Source organism: Oncorhynchus tshawytscha, linkage group LG15, assembly GCF_018296145.1.
Source record: "Oncorhynchus tshawytscha isolate Ot180627B linkage group LG15, Otsh_v2.0, whole genome shotgun sequence".
Lineage (NCBI taxonomy): Eukaryota > Metazoa > Chordata > Actinopteri > Salmoniformes > Salmonidae > Oncorhynchus > Oncorhynchus tshawytscha.
This window is the reverse complement of record NC_056443.1, coordinates 39,732,271-39,759,598: the sequence shown is the minus strand read 5'-3', so window position 1 is coordinate 39,759,598 and position 27,328 is coordinate 39,732,271. Positions and strand designations below refer to the sequence as shown.

The following is a 27,328-nucleotide window of genomic DNA, read 5'->3' as shown; positions in this document are numbered from 1 at the left end:
TTGACTTGAAGAACGGGACTGTTTTGACTAACATGACGAATGGGACTGTTTTGACTTGAAGAATGGGACTGTTTTGACTGACATGGAGAATGGGACTGTTTTGACTTGAAGAACGGGACTGTTTTGACTAACATGACGAATGGGACTGTTTTGACTTGAAGAATGGGACTGTTTTGACTTACAGGAAGAATGGGACTGTTTTGACTTGAAGAATTGGACTGTTTTGACTGGAAGAATGGGACTGTTTTGACTTACCTTAAGAATGGGACTGTTTTGACTTACCTGAAGAATGGGACTGTTTTGACTTACCTGAAGAATGGGACTGTTTTGACTTACCTGGAGAATGGGACTGTTTTGACTTACCTGGAGAATGGGACTGTTTTGACTTACCTGGAGAATGGGACTGTTTTGACTTACCTGGAGAATGGGACTGTTTTGACTTACCTGGAGAATGGGACTGTTTTGACTTACCTGGAGAATGGGACTGTTTTGACTTACCTGGAGAATGGGACTGTTTTGACTTACCTGGAGAATGGGACTGTTTTGACTTACCGGGAGAATGGGACTGTTTAAAAATGTCACATTTACATAAGTATTCAGACCCTTTACTCAGTACTTTGTTGAAGCAACTTTGGCCGCGATTACAGCCTTGAGTCTTGTTGGGTATGATTCTACAAGCTTGGGACACCTGTATTTGGGGAGTTTCTCCCATTCTTCTCTGCAGATCTTCTCAAGCTCTGTCAGGTTGGATGCGGAGCTTTGCTGCACGGCTATTTCCAGGTCTCTCCAGAGATGTTAGATTGGGTTCAATGCTGGGCTCTGACTGGGCCACTCAAGGACATTCAGAGACTTGTCCCGAAGCCACTCCTGCGTTGTCTTGGCTGTGTGCTTAGGGTCATTGTCCTGTTGGAAGTTGAACCTTTGCCCCAGTCTGAGGTCCTGAGCGCTCAGGAGCAGGTTTTCATCAAGGATCTCTCTGTACTTTGCTCCGTTCATCTTTCCCTCGATCCTGACTAGTCTCCCAGTCCCTGTCGCTGAAATACATCCCCACAGCATGATGCTGCCACCACCATGCTTCACCGTAGGGATGGTACCAGGTTTCCTCCAGAGTTGACGCTTGGCATTCAGGCCAAAGGGATTCATCTTGGTTTCATCAGACCAGAGAATCTTGTTTCTCATGGTCTGAGAGTCCTTTAGGTGCCTTTTGGCAAACTCCAAGCAGGCTGTCATGTGCCTTTTACTGAGGAGTGGCTTCCGTCTGGCCTCTCTACCATAAAGGCCTGATTGGTGGAGTGCTGCAGAGATGGTTGTCCTTCTGGAAGGTTCGCCCATCTACAGAGGAACTCTGGAGCTCTGTCAGAGTGACCATCGGGTTATTGGTCACATCCCTGACAAAGGCCCTTCTCCTCCGATTGCTCAGTTTGGCTGGGCGGCCAGCTCTAGGAATAGTCTTGGTGGTTCCAAACTTCTTCCATTTTAGAATGTTGGAGGCCCCTGTGTTCCTGAACCTTCAATGCTGCAGAACATTTTTGATACCTTTCCCCAGATCTGTGCCTCGACACAATCCTGTCTCAGAGCTCTACAGACAATTCCTACCACCTCATGGCTTGGTTTTTTTCTCTGACATGCACTGTCAACTATGGGACCTTGTATAGACAGGTGTGTGCCTTTCCAAATCATGTTTACCACAGGCGGAGCTCAGTTTTGTCATTATGAGGTATTGTGTGTAGATGGGTGAGGACAATATGATCATTGCCCCAGCAGACACTGGTGTTTGCAGCTCTTGCCAACTCAGCCACACAGGTCGACTAAACTGATGTACTAAACTTGTGTGTCACTCAGGCATGTTACCTGCAGGTTTCATCCTGATAAACGTCCCGTTTGTAACTGATGCTGTGTGTGTGTGTGTGTGTGTGTGTGTGTGTGTGTGTGTGTGTGTGTGTGTGTGTGTGTGTGTGTGTGTGTGTGTGTGTGTGTGTGTGTGTGTGTGTGTGTGTGTGTGTGTGTGTGTGTGTGTGTGTGTGTGTGTGACCCGTGCTGGACAGGTATGTTGCTGGCAGGTCTGGTGCTGCGTTAGTTTTCGGTTTTTACAGCTGAAGGTGTATGTGTTCAACAGGCTCTCCGCAGACTCAAGCGGTCCACATTGAGCAGACCTGGTCAGCAGCTCTGAGGAACATCGCTCTGGCCATCATACTGACCCGTGCTGGACTGGGCCTCAACCCTTCGGTACAGACAGTCAGTCAGTTAGTTAGTTAGTCAGTTAGTTAGTTAGTTAGTTAGTTAGTTAGTTTTCTCTATGGGTTTTTACAGCTGAAGGTGTATGTGTTCAACAGGCTCTCCACAGACTCAAGGCGGTGTGTGTGCGACTGTGTTACAGTTAGGTGATGTTTCACTTCCTGTGGGCTTGCCCTGGGTGGAGGCATCAACAGTAGCTGTGATGTCTCACTTCCTGATGGGCTTGCCCTGGGTCTGGGGATTCATACTGGGGTAAACTCACACCTCAACACAGTGTTACCTCATGGGAAATGTTTACGTTGCCAAAGCAAGTGAAATAGATAATAAACAAAAGGGAAATAAACAATAAATAAATGAACAGTAAATTTTACACTCACAAAATTTCAAAAAGAATAGAGACATTTCAAATCGTATATTATGTCGACATACATCGTTGTAACGATGTGCAAAAAGTTCTGGAAGTCTTTAATATTTGAGTCGAAGATTAGTATTTGATCATGTATATGTTTTTGCTATTTGTTCTTTGTTATAGAGCCAACAAGATTGGAGAAGTGGTTTACCCATACATCTCCATTTTGGATACATAATTCTTCATGTTGTTGTTTGTTTAGTGTTTTCTAATTTTCCCAGAAGTGGTTAGAGTCTATGGATTCTTCAATTGCATTGAGCTGATTTCTGACGTGCTGTTCCTTCTTTTTCCGTAGTGTATTTCTGTATTGTTTTAGTGATTCACCATAGTGAAGGCGTAGTTTCAGGTTTTCTGGGTCTCTATGTTTTTGGTTGGACAGGTTTCTCAATTTCTTTCTTAGGTTTTTGCATTCTTCATCAAACCATTTGTCATTGTTGTTCATTTTCTTGACATTTTTAGATTTGATAGGGAAGATGAAAATATTGCATTGCCTTTAAATTGTTTAACTTGGGTCAAACGTTTCGGGGAGCCTTCCACAATCTTCCCACAATAAGTTGGGTTAATTTTGGCCCATTCCTCCTGACAGAGCTTGTGTAACAGGTCAGGTTTGTAGGCCTCCTTGCTCGCACACACTTTTTCAGTTCTGCAATAGGATTGAGGTCAGGGCTTTGTGATGGCCACTCCAATACCTTGACTTTGTTGTCCTTAAGCCATTTTACCACAACTTTGGAAGTATGCTTGGGGTCATTGTCCATTTGGAAGACCCATCTGCGACCACGCTTTAACTTCCTGACTGATATCTTGAGATGTTGCTTCAATATATCCACATCATTTTCCTGCCTCATGATGCCCTCTATTTTGTGAAGTGCACCAGTTCCTCCTGCAGCAAAGCACCCCCACAACATGATGCTGCCACCCCCGTGCTTCACAGTTGGGATGGTGTTCTTCGGCTTGCAAGTCTCCCCCTTTATCCTCCAAACATAACGATGGTCATTATGGCCAAACAGTTCTATTTTTGTTTCATCAGACCAGAGGACATTTCTCCAAAAAGTACAATCTTTGTCCTCATGTGCAGTTGCACATGTGCAGTTGCAAACCGTAGTCTGGCTTTTTTATGGTGGTTTTGGAGCAGTGGCTTCTTCCTTGCTGAGCAGCCTTTCAGGTTATGTCGATATAGGACTCGTTTTACTGTGGCTATAGATACTTCTGTACCTGTTTACTCCAGCATCTTCACAAGGTCCTTTGTTGTTGTTCTGGGATTGATTTGCACTTTTCGCACCAAAGTACGTTCATCTCTAGGAGACAGAACGCTTCTCCTTCCTGAGTGGTATGACGGCTGTGTGGTCCCATGGTGTTTATACTGGCATACTATTGTTTGTACAGATGAACGTGGTACCTTCAGGCATTTGGAAATTGCTCCCAAGGATGAACCAGACTTGTGGAGGTCTACAATTATTTTTCTGAGGTCTTGGCTGATTTCTTTAGATTTTCCCATGCCGTCAATCAAAGAGGCACTGAGATGGAAGGTAGGCCTTGAAATACACCCACAGGGACACCTCCAATTGACTCAAATCATGTCAATTAGCCTATCAGAAGCTTCTAAAGCCATCACATAATTTTCTGTAATTTTCCAAGCTGTTTCAAGGAAGTCAACTTAGTGTATGTAAACTTCTGACCCACTAGAATTGTGATATAGTGAATTGTAAGTGAAATAATCTGTGTCATGTACAAAGTAGATCTCATAACCGACTTGTCGCAACTATAGTTTAGTAACAAGACATTTGTGGAGTGGTTGAAAAATAAGTTTTAATGACTCCAACCTAATTTCAGAGACTTGAACATCCAGACTGACAGACTGTAACTAACTGCACAGAAACCCGCTATGTTTAACTTATTTACAAAAAGGCATATACAGATGTAGCACCTTAATTTGATCACTCTTGTTGCAGAGAATTTTCCCAGCAGGAAATGCAAACGTGTATTTGAGGTTTAAAAAGGCTTCTAAACTTTGTAATTTCCACTTTGAAATATCAGACCTGATTTGCCCTAACAAATAATGTATCAACCCCTACAGAATTTATAATCCACACAATAATTCACATTTCCTGTTGCTGAATGAGAATTTTCCTGCTGGATGAAATTATGATCCTATATCTGTATATTGAGTTGGTTTAGAGTAGACTGTGTCTGTGTCGATGAATAATGATTCGTGTTAAGGTGAACATTGTGTGCAGGTGAGTTGTTAAGGCTAAAGTGTGATTCATGTGACTTACAGTGGAAAGGCTTTGTGGATCAGGGACAAGTCATAACGTGACTGTATATACAGTGCAAATCAAACGTTCGGACTCGTTCCAGGGTTTTTCTATATTTGTTATATTTTATACATTGTGATCATCACAACTATGAAATAACACATAAAGAATAATGTAGTAACCAAAAAAGTGGTAAACAAATCCAAAATATATATATATTTTAAATAGCCACGCTTTGCCTTGATGAAAGCTTTGCACACTCCTAGCATTCTCTCAACCAGCTTCACCTGGAATGCTTTTTCAATAGTCTTGAAGGAATTCCCACATATGCTGAGCACTTGTTGGCTGCTTTTCCTTCACTTTGCGGTCCAACTCATCCCAGACCATCTCAATTGGGTTGAGTTCGGGTGATTGTGGAGGCCAGGTCATCTGATGCAGCACTCCATCACTCTCCTTCTTGGTCAAATAGCCTTTACACAGCCTGGAGGTGTGTTGGGTCATTGTCCTGTTGAAATGAAAATGATAGTCCCACTAAGCGCAAACCAAATGGGATGGCTTATCGCTGCAGAATGCTGTGGTAGCCATGCTGGTTAAGTGTGCCTTGAATTAGAAATAAATCACTGACAGTGTCACCAGCAAAGTACCATCACACCTCCTCCTCCATGCTTCACGGTGGGAACCACACATGCAGAGGTCATCCGTTCACCTACTCTGCATCTCACAAAGACACAGCGCTTAGAACCAAAAATCGCAAATTTGGACTGAGTAGTGGTTTCTTTGCAGCAATTCTTTGCAGCAATTCGACTATGAAGGCCTGATTCACATGTCTGTTACTTGAACTCAATGAAGCATTTATTTGGGCTGCAATTTCTGAGGCTGGTAACTCTAATGAACTTATCCTCTGAGGCAGAGTGTGTATGGTTGCTGGTCGCTGGTCCGACCAAGCTGACTCCACACTCCAAGACTGCTTCCATCACGTGGACTGGGAGATGTTTCGTATTGCGTCAGACAACAACATTGACGAATACGCTGATACGGTGTGCGAGTTCATTAGAACGTGCGTTGAAGATGTCGTTCCCATAGCAACGATTAAAACATTCCCTAACCAGAAACCGTGGATTGATGGCAGCATTCGTGTGAAACTGAAGGCGCGAACCACTGCTTTTAATCAGGGCAAGGTGTCTGGTAACATGACTGAATACATACAGTGCAGCTATTCCCTCCGCAAGGCTATCAAACAAGCTAAGCGCCAGTACAGAGACAAAGTAGAATCTCAATTCAACGGCTCAGACACAAGAGGCATGTGGCAGGGTCTACAGTCAATCACGGACTACAGGAAGAAACCCAGCCCAGCCCAGTCAGCCCAGTCAGTCACGTCACGGACCAGGATGTCTTGCTCCCAGGCAGACTAAATAACTTTTTTGCCCGCTTTGAGGACAATACAGTGCCACTAACACGGCCTGCAATGAAAACATGCGGTCTCTCCTTCACTGCAGCCGAAGTGAGTAAGACATTTAAACGTGTTAACCCTCGCAAGGCTGCAGGCCCAGACGGCATCCCCAGCCGCGCCCTCAGAGCATGCGCAGACCAGCTGGCCGGTGTGTTTACGGACATATTCAATCAATCAATCAATCCCTATACCAGTCTGCTGTTCCCACATGCTTCAAGAGGGCCACCATTGTTCCTGTTCCAAGAAAGCTAAGGTAACTGAGCTAAACGACTACCGCCCCGTAGCACTCACATCCGTCATCATGAAGTGCTTTGAGAGACTAGTCAAGGACCATATCACCTCCACCCTACCTGACACCCTTGACCCACTCCAATTTGCTTACCGCCCAAATAGGTCCACAGACGATGCAATCTCAACCACACTGCACACTGCCCTAACCCATCTGGACAAGAGGAATACCTATGTGAGAATGCTGTTCATCGACTACAGCTCGGCATTCAACACCATAGTACCCTCCAAGCTCGTCATCAAGCTCGAGACCCTGGGTCTCGACCCCGCCCTGTGCAACTGGGTACTGGACTTCCTGACGGGCCGCCCCCAGGTGGTGAGGGTAGGCAACAACATCTCCTCCCCGCTGATCCTCAACACTGGGGCCCCACAAGGGTGCGTTCTGAGCCCTCTCCTGTACTCCCTGTTCACCCACGACTGCGTGGCCATGCACGCCTCCAACTCAATCATCAAGTTTGCGGACGACACAACAGTGGTAGGCTTGATTACCAACAACGACGAGACGGCCTACAGGGAGGAGGTGAGGGCCCTCGGAGTGTGGTGTCAGGAAAATAACCTCACACTCAACGTCAACAAAACTAAGGAGATGATTGTGGACTTCAGGAAACAGCAGAGGGAACACCCCCATCCACATCGATGGAACAGTAGTGGAGAGGGTAGCAAGTTTTAAGTTCCTCGGCATACACATCACAGACAAACTGAACTGGTCCACTCACACAGACAGCATCGTGAGGAAGGCGCAGCAGCGCCTCTTCAACCTCAGGAGGCTGAAGAAATTTGGCTTGTCACCAAAAGCACTCACAAACTTCTACAGATGCACAATCGAGAGCATCCTGGCGCGCTGTATCACCGCCTGGTATGGCAACTGCACCGCCCTCAACCGTAAGGCTCTCCAGAGGGTAGTGAGGTCTGCACAACGCATCACCGGGGGCAAACTACCTGCCCTCCAGGACACCTACACCACCCGATGCTACAGGAAGGCCATAAAGATCATCAAGGACATCAACCACCCGAGCCACTGCCTGTTCACCCCGCTGTCATCCAGAAGGCGAGGTCAGTACAGGTGCATCAAAGCTGGGACCGAGAGACTGAAAAACAGCTTCTATCTCAAGGCCATCAGACTGTTAAACAGCCACCAATAACATTGAGTGGCTACTGCCAACACACTGTCAATGACACTGACTCTACTCCAGCCACTTTAATCATGGGAATTGATGGGAAATGATGTAAATATATCACTAGCCACTTTAAACAATGCTACCTATATAATGTTACTTACCCTACATTATTCATCTCATATGCATACGTTGATACTGTACTCTATATCATCGACTGCATCCTTATGTAATACATGTATCACTAGCCACTTTAACTATGCCACTTGGTTTACATACTCATCTCATATGTATATACTGTACTCAATATCATCTACTGTATCTTGCCTATGCTGCTCTGTACCATCACTCATTCATATATCCTTATGTACATATTCTTTATCCCCTTACACTGTGTATAAGACAGTAGTTTTTTTGGAATTGTTAGTTAGATTACTTGTTCGTTATTACTGCATTGTCGGAACTAGAAGCACAAGCATTTCGCTACACTCGCATTAACATCTGCTAACCATGTGTATGTGACAAATAAAATTTGATTTGATTTGGATTTGATTTGATATGTAAACTTCCGACTTCAACTTTACATACCCAGCGTCCGACAGAGCTGCGGGAGTTGTGACCCGTTTTTGTTGGTTATGTTGTCATAGGTGTGTAGGGGGGCATATGGGGGAGGGAATGATGTCACTTCCAGGTAGCTGTTTGTCCCCCTGTGTGCTGAGCGTGTCAGGTTCTTGTCCAGTTCTGGCATTTAGGTCACCACAGACTAGTACATGTCCCTGGGCCTGGAAATGATTGATTTCCCCCTCCAGGATGGAGAAGCTGTCTTCATTAAAGGGGATTCTAGTGGGGGGATATAGGTATAGGATATAGGTATAGGATATAGGTATAGGATATAGGTAGCACACAGGAGGACATTTTTCATTTCTAGCCAGATGTAAAATGTTCCTGTTTTGACTATTTAATAGAGTGAGTTAGGTCTGCTCTATACCAAATTAGCATAGCCCTGAGTACCTTCCCTGTTTCACACCTGGTAGTGTGGTGGATGGGACTACCAGCTCTCTGTAACCTAGAGGGCAACCAGTGGGTCCGTCTCCTCTATACCACCCACCTGGTATTTTGGTGGATGGGACTACCAGCTCTCTGTAACCTAGAGGGCAACCAGAGGGTCCATCTCCTCTATACCACCCACCTGATAGTGTGGTGGATGGGACTACCAGCTCTCTGTAACCTAGAGGACAACCAGTGGGTCCATCTCCTCTATACCACACACCTGGTAGTGTGGTGGATGGGACTACCAGCTCTCTGTAACCTAGAGGGCAACCAGAGGGTCCATCTCCTCTATACCACCCACCTGGTAGTGTGGTGGATGGGACTACCAGCTCTCTGTAACCTAGAGGGCAACCAGAGGGTCCATCTCCACTATACCATTTCACACATTTCACATTTCATATAAACCTGTTTTGGATTCAACATATCAATGTAGGACTCATACATAACATCTGTTTCCTCCTAGAGGAGAAAGCCACGCAATCCAATCCAACATTCAATGATTCATGAACTCTGTGACCTGTCTCTCTCTCTGTCTCTCTCGCTCTCTCTCTCTCTCTCTCTCTCTCTCTCTGTCTCTCTCTCTCTCTCTCTCTCTCTGTCTCTCTCTCTGTCTCTCTCGCTCTCTCTGTCTCTCTCTCTCTCTCTGTCTCTCTCGCTCTCTCTGTCTCTCTGTCTCTCTCTCTGTCTCTCTCTGTCTCTCTCTCTGTCTCTCTCTCTCTCTCTCTCTCTCTGTCTCTCTCTCTCTCTCTCTGTCTCTCTCTGTCTCTCTCTCTCTCTCTCTCTGTCTCTCTCTCTCTCTCTCTGTCTCTCTCTCTCTCTCTCTCTCTCTCTGTCTCTCTCTCTCTCTCTCTCTCTGTCTCTCTCTCTGTCTCTCTCTCTCTCTCTCTTTCTCCCTCTCTCTCCCCTCTCTCTCTCTCTCTCTCTCTCTCTCTCTCTCTCTCTCTCTGTCTCTCTCTCTCTCTCTGTCTCTCTCTCTCTCTCTCTCTCTCTCTCTCTCTCTCTCTCTCTCTCTGTCTCTCTCTCTCTCTCTCTGTCTCTCTCTCTCTCTCTCTCTGTCTCTCTCTCTCTCTCTCTCTCTCTCTCTCTCTCTCTCTCTCTGTCTCTCTCTCTCTCTCTCTCTCTCTCTCTCTCTCTCTCTCTCTCTCTCTCTCTCTCTCTCTCTCTCTTTCTCCCTCTCTTTCTCCCTCTCTCTCCCTCTCTCTATCTCTCCTCTCTCTCTCTCTCTCTCTCTCTCCCCCTTTTCTCTCTTTTTCTCTCTCTTTTTCTCTCTCTCTCTCTGTCTCTCTCTCTCCCTCCCCCTTCTCTCTCTCTCTCTCTCTCTCTCACTCTCTCTGTCTCTAGATTTGTTCTAAGTGCTGTATCCCCAGCGGTGGTGGTGCCCTCCATGTTGCTACTCCAGAAGGATGGCTACGGCGTGGAGAAGGGAATCCCTACTCTGCTGATGGCTGCTGGGAGTTTTGATGACATCCTGGCCATCACAGGGTTCACCACCTGTCTGGGCGTGGCCTTCGCCTCAGGTAAGTGAACATGTGACCACAGGGTTCTCAGCAGAAGCGACCCGCCAATTAGACAGAACAATCCGTCTTTCACACCAGGCTGACTTCCTATTGCCACCTGGAAGCATCCAGGGTACATCTGACCATTAAACGCAGTAGTATAACATCCAGGTTACATCTGACCACTAAACACAGTAGTTTAACATCCAGGTTACATCTGACCACTAAACACAGTAGTATAACATCCAGGTTACATCTGACCACTAAACACAGTAGTATAACATCCAGGTTACATCTGACCACTAAACACAGTAGTATAACATCCAGGTTACATCTGACCACTAAACACAGTAGTATAACATCCAGGTTACATCTGACCACTGAACACAGTAGTATAACATCCAGGTTACATCTGACCACTAAACACAGTAGTATAACATCCAGGTTACATCTGACCCCTAAACACAGTAATATAACATCCAGGTTTTAGTTGGTATAACCAGTCTGTCTCCCCCTACAGGTTTTAGTTGGTATAACCAGTCTGTCTCCCCCTACAGGTTTTAGTTGGTATAACCTGTGTCTCCCCCTACAGGTTTTAGTTGGTATAACCAGTCTGTCTCCCCCTACAGGTTTTAGTTGGTATAACCTAACTGTCTCCCACCACAGGTTCTAGTTGGTATAATCTGGGTCGGGGGGTGCTGGAGGTGGGAGGAGGAACAATCATCGGAATCATTCTTGGATTTTTCCTCCGTTTTTTCCCCAGCAGAGACCAGGTAAGAACCTCACGTTGTCTGTCTCTCTCTGTCTGTGGATGTGTGGGTTTTGAGAGTGCGGGTGGGTAGGTGGGTCTGTGCTACACTCATTTACATTATCAGTTAATACACACCTTCCATTCACATGGATTTACGTTTCATGACACAAATTCTAGCTATAAAGCCAGTCTCAGTGATAGGCCTTGTTATAGGGGGCAGTATTGAGTAGATTGGAAGAAAAAGTTGTAGGTTTTCAACTCATCCCCTATTGAAGAAACTGTGAGATGTTGGTCATCTTGCACTTCCTACGGCTTCCACTAGATGTCAACAGTCTTTAGAACCTTGTTTGATGCTTCTTCTGTGAGGTGGGGGCAATTGAGAGGGGAATGAGTCAGGTGTCTGCCAGAGAGCCATGAGCTGACCACGGTTGGAACGGTTGGAACATTATTGAAGATTTATGTTAAAAACATCAGAAAGATTGATTCTATACTTTGCCATGTTTCGGACCGTAACGGAACTTTTTGACTTTTCGTCTCCTTGTGCGTCATGAATTTGGATTACAGGGCTGAACGCACTAACAAAATGAGATATTTGGACATAAATGATCAACTTTATCGAACAAATCCAACATTTATTGTGGAACTGGGATTCCTGGGAGTGTATTCTGATGAAGATCATCAAAGGTAAGTGAATATTTATAATGCTATTTCTGACTAATGTTGACTCCACAACATGGCCGATATCTCTTTGGCTGTTTTGGTCTCTGAGCGCTGTACTCAGATTATTGCCTGGTTTCCTTTTCCGTAAAGTTTTTTGTAAATCTGACACAGCGGTTGCATTAAGGAGAAGTTTATCTAAAGTTCCATGTATAATAGTTGTATCTTTTATCAATGTTTATTATGAGTATTTCTGTAAATGAATTTGCTCTCGGCAAAATCACTGCATGTTTTGGAACTACTGAACATAACGCGCCAATGTAAAATGAGATTTTTGGATATAAATGTGCACTTTATCAAACAAAACATACATGTATTGTGTAACATGAAGTCCTATGAGTGTCATCTGATGAAGATCATCAAAGGTTAGTGATTCATTTTATCTCTATTTGTGCTTTTTGTGACTCCTCTTTGGCTGGAAAAATGCCTGTATTTTTCTGTGACTTGGCGGTGACCTAACATAATAATTTGGTGTGCTTTCGCTGTAAAGCCGTTTTGAAATCGGACACTGTGGTAAGATTAACAACAAGATTTCCTTTAAAATAGTATAAGATACTTGTATGTTTGAGGACATTTAATTATGAGATTTCTGTTGTTTGAATTTGGCGCCCTGCACTTCCACTGGCTGTTGTCATATTGATCCCGTTAACGGGATCTCAGTGGTAGACCTATAGCTATAGATCCAGTCTCAGTGATAAAGCTATAGAGCCAGTCTCAGTGGTAGACCTATAGCTATAGATCCAGTCTCAGTGATAAAGCTATAGAGCCAGTCTCAGTGGTAGACCTATAGCTATAGAGCCAGTCTCAGTGGTAGACCTATAGCTGTTAGAGCCAGTCTCAGTGGTAGACCTATAGCTATAGAGCCAGTCTCAGTGGTATACCTATAGCTATAGAGCCAGTCTCAGTGGTAGGCCTATAGCGATAGAGTCAGTCTCAGTGGTAGGCCTATAGCGATAGAGTCAGTCTCAGTGGTCGGCCTACAGCTGTTGGAGCCAGTCTCAGTGATAGACATATAGCTATAGAGCCAGTCTCAGTGGTAGGCCTATAGCGATAGAGTCAGTCTCAGTGGTCGGCCTACAGCTGTTGGAGCCAGTCTCAGTGATAGACATATAGCTATAGAGCCAGTCTCAGTGGTAGGCCTATAGCGATAGAGTCAGTCTCAGTGGTAGGCCTATAGCTATAGAGCCAGTCTCAGTGGTAGGCCTATAGCTATAGAGCCAGTCTCAGTGGTAGGCCTATAGCTATAGAGCCAATCTCAGTGGTTGACCTATAGCTGTTAGAGCCAGCCTCAGGGGTAGACCTATAGCTATAGAGCCAGTCTCAGTGGTAGGCCTACAGCTGTTAGAGCCAGTCTCAGTGATAGACATATAGCTATAGACATATAGTGGTAGACCTATAGCTATTAGAGGCAGTCTCAGTGGTAGGCTTACACTGTATCTACAGAGCCAGTCTCAATGGTAGACCTACAGCTGTTAGAGCCAGTCTCAGTGATAGACATATAGCTATAGACATATAGTGGTAGGCCTATAGCTATAGAGCCAGTCTCAGTGGTAGGCCTACAGCTGTTAGAGCCAGTCTCAGTGGTAGGCCTACAGCTGTTAGAGCCAGTCTCAGTGATAGACATATAGCTATAGACATATAGTGGTAGGCCTATAGCTATAGAGCCAGTCTCAGTGGTAGGCCTACAGCTGTTAGAGCCAGTCTCAGTGGTAGACCTATACTGTATCTGCAGAGCCAGTCTCAGTAGTAGGCCTATAACTTCCTGTTAGGGCCAGTCTTAGTGGTAGGCCTATAACTTCCTGTTAGAGCCAGTCTCAGTGGTAGACCTATAACTGTTAGAGCCAGTCTCAGTGATAGACATATAGCTATAGAGCCAGTCTCAGTGGTAGGCCTATAGTGATAGAGTCAGTCTCAGTGGTAGGCCTATAGCGATAGAGTCAGTCTCAGTGGTAGGCCTACAGCTGTTGGAGCCAGTCTCAGTGATAGACATATAGCTATAGAGCCAGTCTCAGTGGTAGGCCTACAGCTGTTGGAGCCAGTCTCAGTGATAGACATATAGCTATAGAGCCAGTCTCAGTGGTAGGCCTATAGCGATAGAGTCAGTCTCAGTGGTAGGCCTATAGCTATAGAGCCAGTCTCAGTGGTTGACCTATAGCTGTTAGAGCCAGTCTCAGTGATAGACATATAGCTATAGACATCTAGTGGTAGGCCTATAGCTATAGAGCCAGTCTCAGTGGTAGGCCTACAGCTATAGAGCCAGTCTCAGTGGTAGACCTATAGCTATAGAGCCAATCTCAGTGGTAGACCTATAGCTATAGAGCCAGTCTCAGTGGTAGGCCTATAACTTCCTGTTAGAGCCAGTCTCAATGGTAGACCTATAGCTATTAGAGCCAGTCTCAGTGATAGACATATAGCTATAGACATATAGTGGTAGACCTATAGCTATAGAGCCATTCTCAGTGGTAGACCTATAGTTACTGAGCCAGTCTCAGTGGTAGACCTATAGCGATAGAGTCAGTCTCAGTGGTAGGCCTACAGCTGTTGGAGCCAGTCTCAGTGATAGACATATAGCTATAGAGCCAGTCTCAGTGGTAGGCCTATAGCGATAGAGTCAGTCTCAGTGGTAGGCCTATAGCTATAGAGCCAGTCTCAGTGGTAGACCTATAGCTATAGAGCCAGTCTCAGTGGTAGGCCTATAGCTATAGAGCCAGTCTCAGTGGTAGGCCTACAGCTATAGAGCCAGTCTCAGTGGTAGACCTATAGCTATAGAGCCAATCTCAGTGGTAGACCTATAGCTATAGAGCCAGTCTCAGTGGTAGGCCTATAACTTCCTGTTAGAGCCAGTCTCAATGGTAGACCTATAGCTATAGAGCCATTCTCAGTGGTAGACCTATAGTTACTGAGCCAGTCTCAGTGGTAGACCTATAGTTACCGAGCCAGTGTCAGTGGTAGACCTATAGTTACTGAGCCAGTCTCAGTGGTAGGCCTATAGTTACTGAGCCAGTCTCAGTGGTAGACCTATAGTTACTGAGCCAGTCTCAGTGGTAGACCTATAGTTACTGAGCCAGTCTCAGTGGTAGACCTATAGTTACTGAGCCAGTCTCAGTGGTAGACCTATAGTTACTCAGCCAGTCTCAGTGGTAGACCTATAGTTACTGAGCCAGTCTCAGTGGTAGACCTATAGTTACTGAGCCAGTCTCAGTGGTAGACCTATAGTTACTGAGCCAGTCTCAGTGGTAGACCCATAGTTACTGAGCCAGTCTCAGTGGTAGACCTATAATTACTGAGCCAGGGCCTACTGAGCCATGGACTTGTGCTACTTACGCCAAACCTTGACTCTGCCATCAGCATAACACAACAGGATTCGTGACTATTCAACATACACTACCGGTCAAATGTCGTTCTGCACACCACTGTTGTACTGAGCCTTTCTCTGTCTGTTTGTTGCCGCCTGTTAGCTTACACCATTCTTGCCATTCTCCTTTGACCTCTCTCATTAACGAGCTGTTTTCACCCACAGGACTGCCGCTGACTGGATGTGTTTTGTTTGTCACACCATTCTCAGTAAAAAACCTTAGACACTGTTGTGCGTGAAAAGCCCAGGTGGTCGTTTTCTGTGATAATGGATGTGGCGCGCCTAGCAATGACGATTATTCCTCGCTCAAAGTCACCTAGGTCACTGGTTTCGCCCATTCTAACGTTCAATGGAACAGTAACTGAATGTCTTGATGCCTGTCTGCTGGCTTTATATAGCAAGCCATGGCCACGTGACTCACTCTCTGTAGGAGCCATCCATTTTCGTGAACGGGGCGGTGTACCTAATAAACTGGCCAAGAGGTGTATATTTGAAATTCCATTTAAGAAGGTTTGGAGACAAATAATTTGAGCCAATTTTTTAATTGGTGGTTTCAATTTCTACAGGATCTTTCTGGTTGCGAAATATGATCTGGTCTGCATGCTTTATCTGTAAGGCTGTGTTTACACAGGCAGACCCATTCTGATCTTTTGACCAATCAGATCAGCTCTGAAAAAAGGTCTAGATGTGAAAAGATCTGATGTGAATAAAAGATCTGATGTGATTGGTCAATAGAAATGGAAACACAGCCTTAGAGACTTTATGGCAAACTGCCCAGATGAGCTTATAGTCGGACCAAGGTACGTATGTTTGGTGGTGTGTTTCAAGGTTGTTTCTGTAGTGGTGGTGAAATGGTATTTACTTTCCTCTCTCCTCTTTCACTCTTTCTGAAAAGATGACTTTGTTATAAGGACTATCCACTCATATGGAAAAAAAACTATGTTCAAGCAAGGACAGGCTTTGTTGTAATCTTGTTCTGTTGGGGACAAGGTTACCTTGTGAGATTACCTGAGTATACTAAACACTAAGAACACAGGCTCTTTCCATCCCTTATTGATGTCACTTGTTAAATCCACTTCAATCAGTGTAGATGAAGGGGAGGAGACGGGTTAAATAAGGATTTTTAAGCCTTGAGGCAATTGAGACATGGATTGTGTACGTGTGTCATTCAGAGAGTGAATGGACAAGACAAAATATTTAAGTGCCTTTGAACAGGGTATGGTTTAGGTGCGAGGAGCACCGGTTTGAGTCAAGAACTGCAATGCTGCTTGGTTTTTCACACTGAAAAAACACTTGAATCAAGAATGGTCCACCACCCAAAGGACATCCATTCAACTTGACAACTGTGGGAAGTATTGGAGTCAACATCAAATCAAATCAAATTTTATTTGTCACATACACATGGTTAGCAGATGTTAATATGAGTGTAGCGAAATGCTTGTGCTTCTAGTTCCGACAATGCAGTAATAACCAACAAGTAATCTAACTAACAATTCCAAAACTACTGTCTTATACACAGTGTAAGGGGATAAAGAATATGTACATAAGGATATATGAATGAGTGATGGTACAGAGCAGCATAGGCAAGATACAGTAGATGATATCGAGTACAGTATATACATATTAGATGAGTATGTAAACAAAGTGGCATAGTTAAAGTGGCTAGTGATACATGTATTACATAAGGATGCAGTCGATGATATAGAGTACAGTATATACGTTTGCATATGAGATGAATAATGTAGGGTAAGTAACATTATATAAGGTAGCATTGTTTAAAGTGGCTAGTGATATATTTACATCATTTCCCATCAATTCCCATTATTAAAGTGGCTGGAGTTGAGTCAGTGTCAGTGTCAGTGTGTTGGCAGCAGCCACTCAATGTTAGTGGTGGCTGTTTAACAGTCTGATGGCCTTGAGATAGAAGCTGTTTTTCAGTCTCTCGGTCCCAGCTTTGATGCACCTGTACTGACCTCGCCTTCTGGATGATAGCGGGGTGAACAGGCAGTGGCTCGGGTGGTTGATGTCCTTGATGATCTTTATGGCCTTCCTGTAACATCGGGTGGTGTAGGTGTCCTGGAGGGCAGGTAGTTTGCCCCCGGTGATGCGTTGTGCAGACCTCACTACCCTCTGGAGAGCCTTACGGTTGTGGGCGGAGCAGTTGCCGTACCAGGCGGTGATACAGCCCGCCAGGATGCTCTCGATTGTGCATCTGTAGAAGTTTGTGAGTGCTTTTGGTGACAAGCCGAATTTCTTCAGCCTCCTGAGGTTGAAGAGGCGCTGCTGCGCCTTCTTCACGATGCTGTCTGTGTGAGTGGACCAATTCAGTTTGTCTGTGATGTGTATGCTGAGGAACTTAAAACTTGCTATCCTCTCCACTACTGTTCCATCGATGTGGATTGGGGGGTGTTCCCTCTGCTGTTTCCTGAAGTCCACAATCATCTCCTTAGTTTTGTTGACGTTGAGTGTGAGGTTATTTTCCTGACACCACACTCCGAGGGCCTTCACCTCCTCCCTGTAGGCCGTCTCGTCGTTGTTGGTAATCAATCAAATCCTACCACTGTTGTGTCGTCCGCAAACTTGATGATTGAGTTGGACGCGTGCGTGGCCACGCAGTCGTGGGTGAACAGGGAGTACAGGAGAGGGCTCAGAACGCACCCTTGTGGAGCCCCAGTGTTGAGGATCAGCGGGGTGGAGATGTTGTTGCCTACCCTCACCACCTGGGGGCGGCCCGTCAGGAAGTCCAGTACCCAGTTGCACAGGGCGGGGTCGAGACCCAGGGTCTCGAGCTTGATGACGAGCTTGGAGGGTACTATGGTGTTGAATGCCGAGCTGTAGTCGATGAACAGCATTCTCACATAGGTATTCCTCTTGTCCAGATGGGTTAGGGCAGTGTGCAGTGTGGTTGAGATTGCATCGTCTGTGGACCTATTTGGGCGGTAAGCAAATTGGAGTGGGTCTAGGGTGTCAGGTAGGGTGGAGGTGATATGGTCCTTGACTAGTCTCTCAAAGCACTTCATGATGACGGAAGTGAGTGCTACGGGGCGGTAGTCGTTTAGCTCAGTTACCTTAGCTTTCTTGGGAACAGGAACAATGGTGGCCCTCTTGAAGCATGTGGGAACAGTACACTGGTATAGGGATTGATTGAATATGTCCGTAAACACACCGGCCAGCTGGTCTGCGCATGCTCTGAGGGCGCGGCTGGGGATGCCGTCTGGGCCTGCAGCCTTGCGAGGGTTAACACGTTTAAATGTCTTACTCACCTCGGCTGCAGTGAAGGAGAGTCCGCATGTTTTCGTTGCAGGCCGTGTCAGTGGCACTGTATTGTCCTCAAAGCGGGCAAAAAAGTTATTTAGTCTGCCTGGGAGCAAGACATCCTGGTCCGTGACTGGGCTGGATTTCTTCTTGTAGTCCGTGATTGACTGTAGTCCCTGCCACATGCCTCTTGTGTCTGAGCCGTTGAATTGAGATTCTACTTTGTCTCTGTACTGACGCTTAGCTTGTTTGATAGCCTTGCGGAGGGAATAGCTGCACTGTTTGTGTTCGCTCATGTTACCAGTCACCTTGCCCTGATTAAAAGCAGTGGTTCGCGCTTTCAGTTTCACGCGAATGCTGCCATCAATCCACGGTTTCTGGTTAGGGAATGTTTTAATTGTTGCTATGGGAACGACATCTTCAACGCACGTTCTAATGAACTCGCACACCGAATCAGCGTATTCGTCAATATTGTTATCTGACGCAATACGAAACATCTCTCAGTCCACGTGATGGAAGCAGTCTTGGAGTGTGGAGTCAGCTTGGTCGGACCAGCGTTGGACAGACCTCAGCGTGGGAGCCTCTTGTTTTAGTTTCTGTCTGTAGGCAGGGATCAACAAAATGGAGTCGTGGTCAGCTTTTCCGAAAGGAGGGCGCGGTAGGGCCTTATATGCGTCGCGGAAGTTAGAGTAACAATGATCCAAGGTTTTTCCACCCCTGGTTGCGCAATCAATATGCTGATAAAATTTAGGGAGTCTTGTTTTCAGATTAGCCTTGTTAAAATCCCCAGCTACAATGAATGCAACCTCCGGATAAATGGATTCCAGTTTGCAAAGAGTCAAATAAAGTTCGTTCAGAGCCATCGACGTGTCTGCTTGGGGGGGGGTATATACGGCTGTGATTATAATCGAAGAGAATTCTCTTGGTAGATAATGCGGTCTACATGTGATTGTGAGGAATTCTAAGTCAGGTGAACAGAAGGATTTGAGTTCCTGTATGTTTCTTTCATCACACCATGCCTCGTTAGCCATAGGGCATACGCCCCCGCCCCTCTTCTTACCAGAAAGATGTTTGTTTCTGTCGGCGCGATGCGTGGAGAAAACCGCTGGCTGCACCGCCTCGGATAGCGTCTCTCCAGTGAGCCATGTTTCCGTGAAGCAAAGAACGTTACAGTCTCTGATGTCCCTCTGGAATGCTACCCTTGCTCAGATTTCATCAACCTTGTTGTCAAGAGACTGGACATTGGCGAGAAGAATGCTAGGGAGTGGTGCACGGTGTGCCCGTCTCCGGAGTCTGACCAGAAGAACGCCTCATTTCCCTCTTTTTCGGAGTCGTTTTTTTGGGTCGCCGCATAGGATCCATTCCGTTGTCCCGGTTGAAAGGCAGAACACAGGATCCGCGTCGCGAAAAACATATTCTTGTTCGTACTGATGGTGAGTTGACGCTGATCTTATATTCAGTAGTTCTTCTCGACTGTATGTAATGAAACCTAAGATGACCTGGGGTACTAATGTAAGAAATAACACGTAAAAAAACAAAACACTGCATAGTTTCCAAGGAACGCGAGCGAGGCGGCCAAAATCTGTCGGCGCCGGAAGTCCAACATGGGCCAGCATCCCTGTGGAACGCTTTCGACACCTTGTAGAGTCCATGTCCTGATGAATTGAGGCTTTTCTGAGGTGCAACTCAATATTGGAAAGGTGTTCTCAGTGTAAAATAAACTATATTTCTTTCCAAGACAGTTGTTTACAGTCAAATGAATCATAGGCTTTGCCTCCTACACCCCTTTGAAGGAGTTTTAATAACATACCTTTATGAATCAAAGGCTTTTTGAAAGTTTGTAAAAAAGGAAAATACACTGGGTGAACAACACATTAGGAACACATGGCCCTTTTGAACAGCCCCCAATCATTAGGAACACATGGCCCTTTTGAACAGCCCCAAAACATTAGGAAGACATGGCCCTTTTGAACAGCCCCAACAAAACATTAGGAACACATGGCCCTTTTGAACAGCCCCAAAACATTAGGAACAGCCCTTTTGAACAGCCCAAAACATTAGGAACACATGGCCCTTTTGAACAGCCCCAAAACATTAGGAACACATGGCCCTTTTGAACAGCCCCAAAACAGCCATGGCCCTTTTGAAAAAACATTAGGAACACATGGCCCTTTTGAACAGCCCATTAGGAAGACATGGCCCTTTTGAAAACAAAACATTAGGAACACATGGCCCTTTTGAACAGCCCCAAAACATTAGGAACACATGGCCCTTTTGAACTGCCCCAAAACATTAGGAACACATGGCCCTTTTGAACAGCCCCAAAACATTAGGAACACATGGCCCTTTTGAACAGCCCAAAACATTAGGAACAGCCCCAAAACATTAGGCCCTTTTTTGAACAGCCCCAAAACATTAGGAACACATGGCCCTTTTGAACAGCCCCAAAACATTAGGAACACATGGCCCTTTTGAACAGCCCCAAAACATTAGGAACACATGGCCCTTTTGAACAGCCCCAAAACATTAGGAACACATGGCCCTTTTGAACAGCCCCCAATCATTAGGAACACATGGCCCTTTTGAACAGCCAAAACATTAGGAACACATGGCCCTTTTGAACATTAGCCCCTTTTGAACAGCCCCAAAACATTAGGAACACATGGCCCTTTTGAACAGCCCCAAAACATTAGGAACACATGGCCCTTTTGGAACAGCCCTTTTGAACAGCCCCCCAAAACATTAGGAACACATGGCCCTTTTGACAGCCCCAAAACATGGCCCATTTTTGAACAGCCCCCTTTTGAAAACATTAGGAACACATGGCCCTTTTGAACAGCCCCAAAACATTAGGAACCATGGCAACAGCCCCAAAACATTAGGAACACATGGCCCTTTTGACAGCCCCAAAACATGGTGTTAAAGCTAAAACATTAGGAACTGTTTCAGCCCCAAAACATTAGGAACACATGGCCCTTAACAGTTAGGAACACATGGCCCTTTTGAACTTAGGAAGTGGCCCTTTTGAGCCCCAAAACATGGGGCCCTTTTGAACAGCCCCAAAACATTAGGAGGCCCTTTTGAGGCCCCAAAACATTAGGAACACATGGCCCTTTTGAACAGCCCCAAAACATTAGGAACACATGGCCCTTTTGAGTTAGGAACACATGGCCCTTTTGAGTGGAACTATTTTTGAACAGCCCCACATGAACACATGGCCCTTTTGAACAGCTGGAACATGGCCCTTTTGAACAGCCCCAAAACCACATCCCTTTTGACAAAAACACATGGCCCTTTTGAACAGCCCCAAAACATGGAACATGGCCCTTTTGAAATGCCCCAAAACATTAGGAACATGGCCCTTTTGGCCCCAAAACATTAGGAACTGGCCCTTTTGAACAGCCCCAAAACATTAGGAACACATGGCCCTTTTGAAAAGCCCCAAAACAAAACATGGCCCTTTTGAAAGCCCCAAAACACAAAACAGCCCCAAAACATTAGGAACACATGGCCATTTTGAACAGCCCCAAAACATTAGGAACACATGTTTTGAACAGCCCCAAAACATTAGGTGGCCCTTTTGAACAGCCCCAAAACATTAGGAACACATGGCCCTTTTGATCAAAACATTAGGAACCATTTTAACCAATAATTAAACACATCCTTTTGAACAGCCCCAAAACATTAGGAACACATGGCCCTTTTGAACAGCCCCAAAACATTAGGAACACATGGCCCTTTTGAACAGCCCCAATAACATGGCCCTTTTGAGCCTACCCTTTTGACAGCCCCAAAACTCACAAACAGCCCCAAAACATTAGGTGCACAACAGCCCCAAAACATTATCAACACATAAGGAACACATGGCCCTTTTGAACAGCCCCAAAACATTAGGAACACATAATCAATCATTAGGAACAGCCCTTTTGAACAGCCCCAAAACATTAGGAACACATGGCCCTTTTGAACAGCCCCAAAACATTAGGAACGCATGGCCCTTTTGAACAGCCCCAAAACATTAGGAAGACATGGCCCTTTTGAACAGCCCCAAGAAAACATGGGAACACATGGCACATGGTGTTAAGTCTACTATACTGTTTCCTGATGTGTTAAGTCTACTATACTGTTTCCAGATGTGTTAAGTCTACTATACTGTTTCTGATGTGTTAAGTCTACTATACTGTTTCCTAGTGCAGAGCCAAATGTAAACCCTTCATCCATTAACATTGTACTGACCCAGGCTGTTACAGAGTTGGAGTACTTGCTTCCCACTGTTGTTGACAAAAATGGTTTCTGTCTCTCCCTCATGCTCTCCCTTCGCTCTCTCTCCCTCTCTCCCACCTCTCTCTATCCCCTCTCTCTCTCTCATCCTCCATATCTCCCTCATCTCCCTCTCTCTCCCTCTCTCCCACCTCTCTCTATCCCCTCTCTCTCATCCTCCATATCTCCCTCATCTCCCTCTCTCTCCCTCTCTCCCACCTCTCTCTCTCTATCCCCTCTCTCTCATCCTCCTTATCTCCCTCATCTCCCTCTCTCTCACCTCTCTCTCTCTATCCCCTCTCTCCATCCTACATATCTCCCTCATCTCCCCCTCCCTCTCCCTCTTTTTCTCTCCCTCCTCTCTCTCTTTCTCTCCCTCCTTTCCCTCTCTCTCCCCCTCCCCCTCCTCTCTCTCCTTCTCTCTCTCTGTCTCTAGGAGGATGTGGTATTGAGGAGGAGTGCGATGTTGCTGGGTCTGTCTGTGTTTGCTGTGTTCGGAAGTAGAGTGGCTGGTTTCCCGGGAGCAGGAGGACTCTGTACTCTGGTCATGGCCTTCCTAGCTGCGCTGGGCTGGGGGGCAGAGAAGGTTAGTGTGTTTATAAAGTATTTAGAGAGTCTTTATGAAGTTGTAACATGTTTATAAAGCACCTATCTTGTTCTTAACTGACTTAGTTAGATAAAGGTTAAATCTATGTCGACACCCCTTCAAGTGAGTGGATTTGGCTATTTCAGCCACACCCGTTGCTGACCAGTGCATAAAATCGAGCACACAGCCATGCAATCTCCATAGACAAACATTAGCAGGAGAATGGCCCGTGCTGAAGAGATCAGTGACTTTCAACGTGACACCATTATAGGATGTCACCTTTCCAACAAGTCAGTTTGTCAGATTTCTGCTCTGCTAGAGCTGCCCCGGTCAACTGTAAGTGCTGTTATTGTGAAGCGGAAAAGTCTAGGAGCAACAACGGCTCAGCCACGACGTGGTAGGCCACACAAGCTCACATCATCATATATAACTACAGCTGTAATGTCATTACATCATCATATATAACTACATCATATATAACTACATCATATATAACTACAGCTGTAATGTCATTACATCATCATATATAACTACAGCTGTAATGTCATTACATCATCATATATAACTACATCATATATAACTACATCATATATAACTACATCATATATAACTACAGCATATATAACTACAGCTGTAACATCATTACATCATCATATATAACTACATCATATATAACTACATCATATATAACTACAGCTGTAATGTCATTACATCATCATATATAACTACATCATTACATCATATATAACTACATCATATATAACTACATCATATATAACTACAGCTGTAACATCATCATATATAACATCATATATAACTACATCATATATAACTACATCATATCATTACATCATCATATAATAACTCATCATACATCATCATATATAACTACATCATATATAATCATCATATATAACTACAGCTGTAATGTCATTACATCATCATATATAACTACATCATATATAACTGTAATGTCATATATAACATATATAACAGCATGTAACATCATTACATCATCATATATAACTACATCATATATAACTACATCATATATAACTACAGCTGTAATGTCATTACATCATCATATATAACTACATCATATATAACTACATCATATATAACTACATCATATATATACAGCATATATAACTGTAATGTCATTACATCATCATATATAACTACATCATATATAACTACATCATATATAACTACATCATATATAACTACATCATATATAACTACAGCTGTAACATCATTACATCATCATATATAACTACATCATATATAACTACATCATATATAACTACAGCTGTAATGTCATTACATCATCATATATAACTACATCATATATAACTACATCATATATAACTACATCATATATAACTACATCACATATAACTACAGCTGTAACATCATTACATCATCATATATAACTACATCATATATAACTACATCATATATAACTACAGCTGTAATGTCATTACATCATCATATATAACTACATCATATATAACTACATCATATATAACTACAGCTGTAATGTCATTACATCATCATATATAACTACATCATATATAACTACAGCTGTAATGTCATTACATCATCATATATAACTACATCATATATAACTACATCATATATAACTACATCATATATAACTACAGCATATATAACTACAGCTGTAACATCATTACATCATCATATATAACTACATCATATATAACTACATCATATATAACTACAGCTGTAATGTCATTACATCATCATATATAACTACATCATATATAACTACATCATATATAACTACATCATATATAACTACAGCTGTAACATCATTACATCATCATATATAACTACATCATATATATAACTACATCATATATCATTACATCATCATATATAACTGTAATGTCATATATAACTACATCATATATAACTACATCATATATAACATCATCATATATAACTACAGCTGTAACATCATTACATCATCATATATAACTACATCATATATATTACATCATCATATATAACTACATCTGTATAACATCATTATATCATCATATAATAATTACATCATATATAACTACATCATATATAACTACAGCTGTAATGTCATTACATCATCATATATAACTATCAGCATAATAATTTCATATATAACTCATCATATATAACATACATCATATATAACTACATCATGTATACATCATATCATCATATATAACATCATATATAACACAGCTGTCATATATAACTACAGCTGTAACATCATTACATCATCATATATAACTACATCATATATAACTACATCATATATAACTACATCATATATAACTACAGCATATATAGCTACAGCTGTAACATCATTACATCATCATATATAACTACATCATATATAACTACATCATATATAACTACAGCTGTAATGTCATTACATCATCATATATAACTACATCATATATAACTACATCATATATAACTACATCATATATAACTACAGCTGTAATGTCATTACATCATCATATATAACTACAGCTGTAATGTCATTACATCATCATATATAACTACATCATATGTAATGTCATTATATATAACTACATCATAATACATCATCATATATAACTACATCATATATAACTCAGCTGTAACATCATTACATCATATATAACTACATCATATATAACTACAGCTGTAATGTCATTACATCATCATATATAACTACATCATATATAACTACATCATATATAACTACATCATATATAACTACAGCATATATAACTACAGCTGTATTACATCATCATATATAACATATATAACACATCATATATGTAATGTCATTACATCACATCATATATAACTACATCACATATAACTACAGCTGTAACATCATTACATCATCATATATAACTACATCATATATAACTACAGCTGTAATGTCATTACATCATCATATATAACTACATCATATATAACTACATCATATATAACTACATCATATATAACTACATCACATATAACTACAGCTGTAACATCATTACATCATCATATATAACTACATCATATATAACTACATCATATATAACTACAGCTGTAATGTCATTACATCATCATATATAACTACATCATATATAACTACATCATATATAACTACAGCATATATAACCTCATCATATATAACTACATCATATATAACTACATCATATATAACTACAGCTGTAATGTCATTACATCATCATATATAACTACATCATATATAACTACATCATATATAACTACAGCTGTAATGTCATTACATCATCATATATAACTACATCATATATAACTACATCATATATAACTACAGCTGTAATGTCATTACATCATCATATATAACTACAGCTGTAATGTCATTACATCATCATATATAACTACATCATATATAACTACATCATATATAACTACAGCTGTAACATCATTACATCATCATATATAACTACATCATAAATAACTACAGCTGTAATGTCATTACATCATCATATATAACTACATCATATATAACTACATCATATATAACTACATCATATATAACTACAGCATATATAACTACAGCATATATAATACAGCTGTACATCATCATATATAACTACAGCATAATATAATTACATCATATATATATTACATCATCATATATAACTACAGCTGTACATCATTCATTACATCATGTAATATATATTACATCATCATATATAACTACATCATATATAACTACATCATATATAACTACATCATATATAACTACAGCTGTAACATCATTACATCATCATATATAACTACATCATATATAACTACATCATATATAACTACAGCTGTAATTTCATTACATCATCATATATAACTACATCATATATAACTACATCATATATAACTACAGCTGTAACATCATTACATCATCATATATAACTACATCATAAATAACTACAGCTGTAATGTCATTACATCATCATATATAACTACATCATATATAACTACATCATATATAACTACATCATATATAACTACAGCATATATAACTACAGCTGTAACATCATTACATCATCATATATGACTACAGCTGTAATGTCATTACA

The 27,328-nt window shown here is 42.7% G+C and overlaps 1 protein-coding gene across 1 annotated transcript in view; it reads left to right on the top strand.

Moving 5' to 3' along the window:
• The window catches only part of LOC112240623 (sodium/hydrogen exchanger 9B2-like), a 41,646-nt gene that overhangs the window by 4,140 nt on the left and 10,178 nt on the right, over positions 1–27,328 (top strand). The window contains exons 4-10 of the mRNA XM_042297831.1: positions 1,843–1,899; positions 2,135–2,226; positions 2,334–2,368; positions 2,410–2,487; positions 10,141–10,316; positions 10,962–11,068; positions 23,070–23,219. Of these exons, the coding sequence (XP_042153765.1) occupies positions 1,843–1,899; positions 2,135–2,226; positions 2,334–2,368; positions 2,410–2,487; positions 10,141–10,316; positions 10,962–11,068; positions 23,070–23,219 (695 nt within the window). The remainder of the gene's footprint in view (positions 1–1,842; positions 1,900–2,134; positions 2,227–2,333; positions 2,369–2,409; positions 2,488–10,140; positions 10,317–10,961; positions 11,069–23,069; positions 23,220–27,328) is intronic.